Source organism: Vollenhovia emeryi, unplaced genomic scaffold (assembly GCF_000949405.1).
Source record: "Vollenhovia emeryi isolate VEMERY1.0 unplaced genomic scaffold, V.emery_V1.0 DF944866.1, whole genome shotgun sequence".
In the NCBI taxonomy this organism is placed as follows: Eukaryota; Metazoa; Arthropoda; class Insecta; order Hymenoptera; family Formicidae; genus Vollenhovia; species Vollenhovia emeryi.
This window is the reverse complement of record NW_011961500.1, coordinates 1-2,364: the sequence shown is the minus strand read 5'-3', so window position 1 is coordinate 2,364 and position 2,364 is coordinate 1. Positions and strand designations below refer to the sequence as shown.

Genomic DNA, 2,364 nt, shown 5'->3' with positions numbered 1-2,364 from the left:
GCTTCGTGAGCTGTTCTTGGTGAGGAATTGAGCTTGTTGAGAATGTAAAAACATCTTCTTGAGGCAGCCACTTTAATCCGAGGATTTTGGTTGCGCAATCGTCAAGTGAGACTGGTGAGTTGATCGAGACTGTCAGTGAGATGGCGTTTAACAATTCTGGATGATTGGAGTGCCATTTGGCAAGAGGAAATCCGCCCGCCTGGCAGAGATCTTCTAATTGATGGGCAATTTCTATGAGCTGTTCTCCTGTGTCACTACCACCAAAGATATCATCCACGTACCTCCCACGAGTGATTGATGGCACTGCCAGTGGAAATCGATGGCCTTCATCTTCGGCCAGTTGCATGAGTGTCCTTACTGCGAGAAATGGAGCAGCCTTCGTTCCATAAGTGACCGTGGTGAGATGATATGATGTTTCATTGTGATGTTCGTCGATCCACAGAATGCGCTGCAGATCCCAGTCTGAGTGGTGCACCTTGATTTGTCGATACATCTTTGTTATGTCTGTGGCAAAGATGTACCTGTAACTGCGAATCCACAAGAGAACGTCTGAAACATTGAGCAATAGATTTGCACCAGTGTGCATGAGATCGTTTACAGATAATCCTGATGAGGTCGGACTTGAGCCATTAAAGACAACCCGCAGTTTTGTTGTTGTACTGTCGGGTTTGAGCACACCATGGTGAGGCAAATAATATGGCGGAACATCGGATGATGGTTGTGATCCAACTTTCACCATGTGCTTGAGTTGTTCATACTCGCTCATGAATTTGGTGTAGAGGCTCTGATATTCCTTATCCTTGTTGAGTCGTCTGAGGATGCGCTGGAGACAATGGTGAGCCGTACTGTGTGAATTCCCTAAGAAACTGGTTGGAAGCTTGAGCGGGATGCGTACAATGTAGCGTCCCGTTGGATCTCTAGAGTGTGAGGCCTTGTAATGATCTTCACATTGTTGTTCTTCCAAGGTGAGCTGGTCTGCTGCATCAGTTGGTAGCTCTTCTTGCACCCAGAACCTTGTCAGCAATTCTTGAAGATCGAGATCGTACTGTTTAACCTTGATGTGATGCGCAGTCGACATTTGTAATGGTGACGAGCTGACTGGACCAAGCACTAGCCAACCAAATATTGAGAGTTGAGCGATTGGCATGTCAGGAGATCGTTTAATGATGTTAGGCTTGATAATCTGCCCGTATGCATCCGCTCCAATGATGATGTCGATTGAGCGTGGCGTGAGGAACTGTGGGTCTGCCAATGTCAGAGGTTCTATGTGTGGCCACGTTTGTTGAGGTGCTGTAAAAGATGGTAGAATGGTCGTTAGTGTTTTGAGGACGTGGGCGTGAATAATGGCAGTGTGCTTAGAATGATAGGAGTGAAGCGTGAGCGTCACCACGCCCTTGGTCCTAGTCGTTTTCCTGGCTCCAATGCCAATGATTGAGACAGTTGCGTGTCGACGTTGTATGTTGAGTTGTCTGACGAGATCCTCCGTGATGAATGTGAGCTCAGATCCTTGATCGATGAGAAGCCTTGCTTGATGTGTTGAGACCGTTGATTGTATGCATGCCATTGCAGTTGCAAGTAGCGTTGAATAATGTGCGTGAGCTTGACTTGATTCCTTGACGATTGCACCTGATTCCTAGTGAGCTGGTGATGAGGCAGGTTGAGCAGGAGTCAATGCAGCCGCAGACTGTTCCACATGCAGCATCGTATGATGTTTGGCTGAGCATGTCTTGCAGCTCAGCGCGGATCTGCATGCGCGAGCATTGTGGCGCCCCAGACAATTGAAGCACAGCCTCTTGTCGATTGCGGTGGTCTTCCGTTGTGCTGGCGTGAGATCCCTGAACCTTGAGCACGTTACAATGAAGTGCTGTCCATTGCACATGTCGCACGGGTGAGCCGCAGCAGAGAATGACTGAGCATGTGTGGGAGCAGATACTTGGTGAGCAGTCACCCTTTTGTTAGCAGATTTAGCTGAGCTGGGTGTGACTTTCGATGAGTTGCCCGAAGAAGGTGGTGCAGCCTCCACTCTCTCCAATGCTCTCGCCCTGGCATTGAGGAAGGTTTCAAATTTCGCAAAGCGCGGATACTCTTGAGATGATCCAAGCGAGGTTTCCCACGCCTCTCTGGTGTCTCTATCCAGGAAGCGTGACACGTGATGGACCAAGAAGCAATTCCACATGTGCTCCGCCATGCCAAGCGAACTTAGAGCCTTATCAATCTCGGACACCGTTGAGACTAGCTTGGTGAGCGATGCGGCGTTCTTGGGTAAGGCATGTGAGAGGTTAAGGAGACCGTCAAGGTGAGCCTGTATGATGAGTCTCTTATTATCAAACCTCGAGGTGAGCAGCTCCCAGGATGGCTGGGAGC

The 2,364-nt window shown here is 49.0% G+C and overlaps 2 protein-coding genes across 2 annotated transcripts; both read right to left on the bottom strand.

Annotated features, from left to right (window-relative positions):
• Positions 1 to 22: 22 nt before the first annotated feature.
• On the bottom strand, positions 23 to 1,583 carry LOC105562467. Its single transcript, XM_012013333.1, has 2 exons — positions 282 to 1,583; positions 23 to 129 (listed from the first exon to the last, which is right to left on the bottom strand). The coding sequence occupies exons 1-2, from the start codon at positions 1,562 to 1,564 to the stop codon at positions 102 to 104; spliced, it is 1,311 nt and encodes a 436-aa protein (XP_011868723.1). The 5' UTR covers positions 1,565 to 1,583; the 3' UTR covers positions 23 to 101.
• Positions 1,584 to 1,633: 50 nt separating this feature from the next.
• LOC105562476 lies at positions 1,634 to 2,188 on the bottom strand. The gene has a single exon (XM_012013346.1). The coding sequence runs from the start codon at positions 2,186 to 2,188 to the stop codon at positions 1,634 to 1,636; it is 555 nt and encodes a 184-aa protein (XP_011868736.1).
• Between the last annotated feature and the right edge of the window lie 176 nt (positions 2,189 to 2,364).

Excerpts from the sequence above, each read along its gene's own strand:
- LOC105562467 (XM_012013333.1), bottom strand. The coding sequence starts at position 1,564 with ATGGCATGCATACAATCAACGGTCTCAACACATCAAGCAAGGCTTCTC. Across the intron at positions 130-281 it reads CCATCAATCACTCGTGGGAG|TCTCGATCAACTCACCAGTC; the intron begins GTACGTGGATGA and ends TCTCACTGACAG.
- LOC105562476 (XM_012013346.1), bottom strand. The coding sequence starts at position 2,188 with ATGGCGGAGCACATGTGGAATTGCTTCTTGGTCCATCACGTGTCACGC.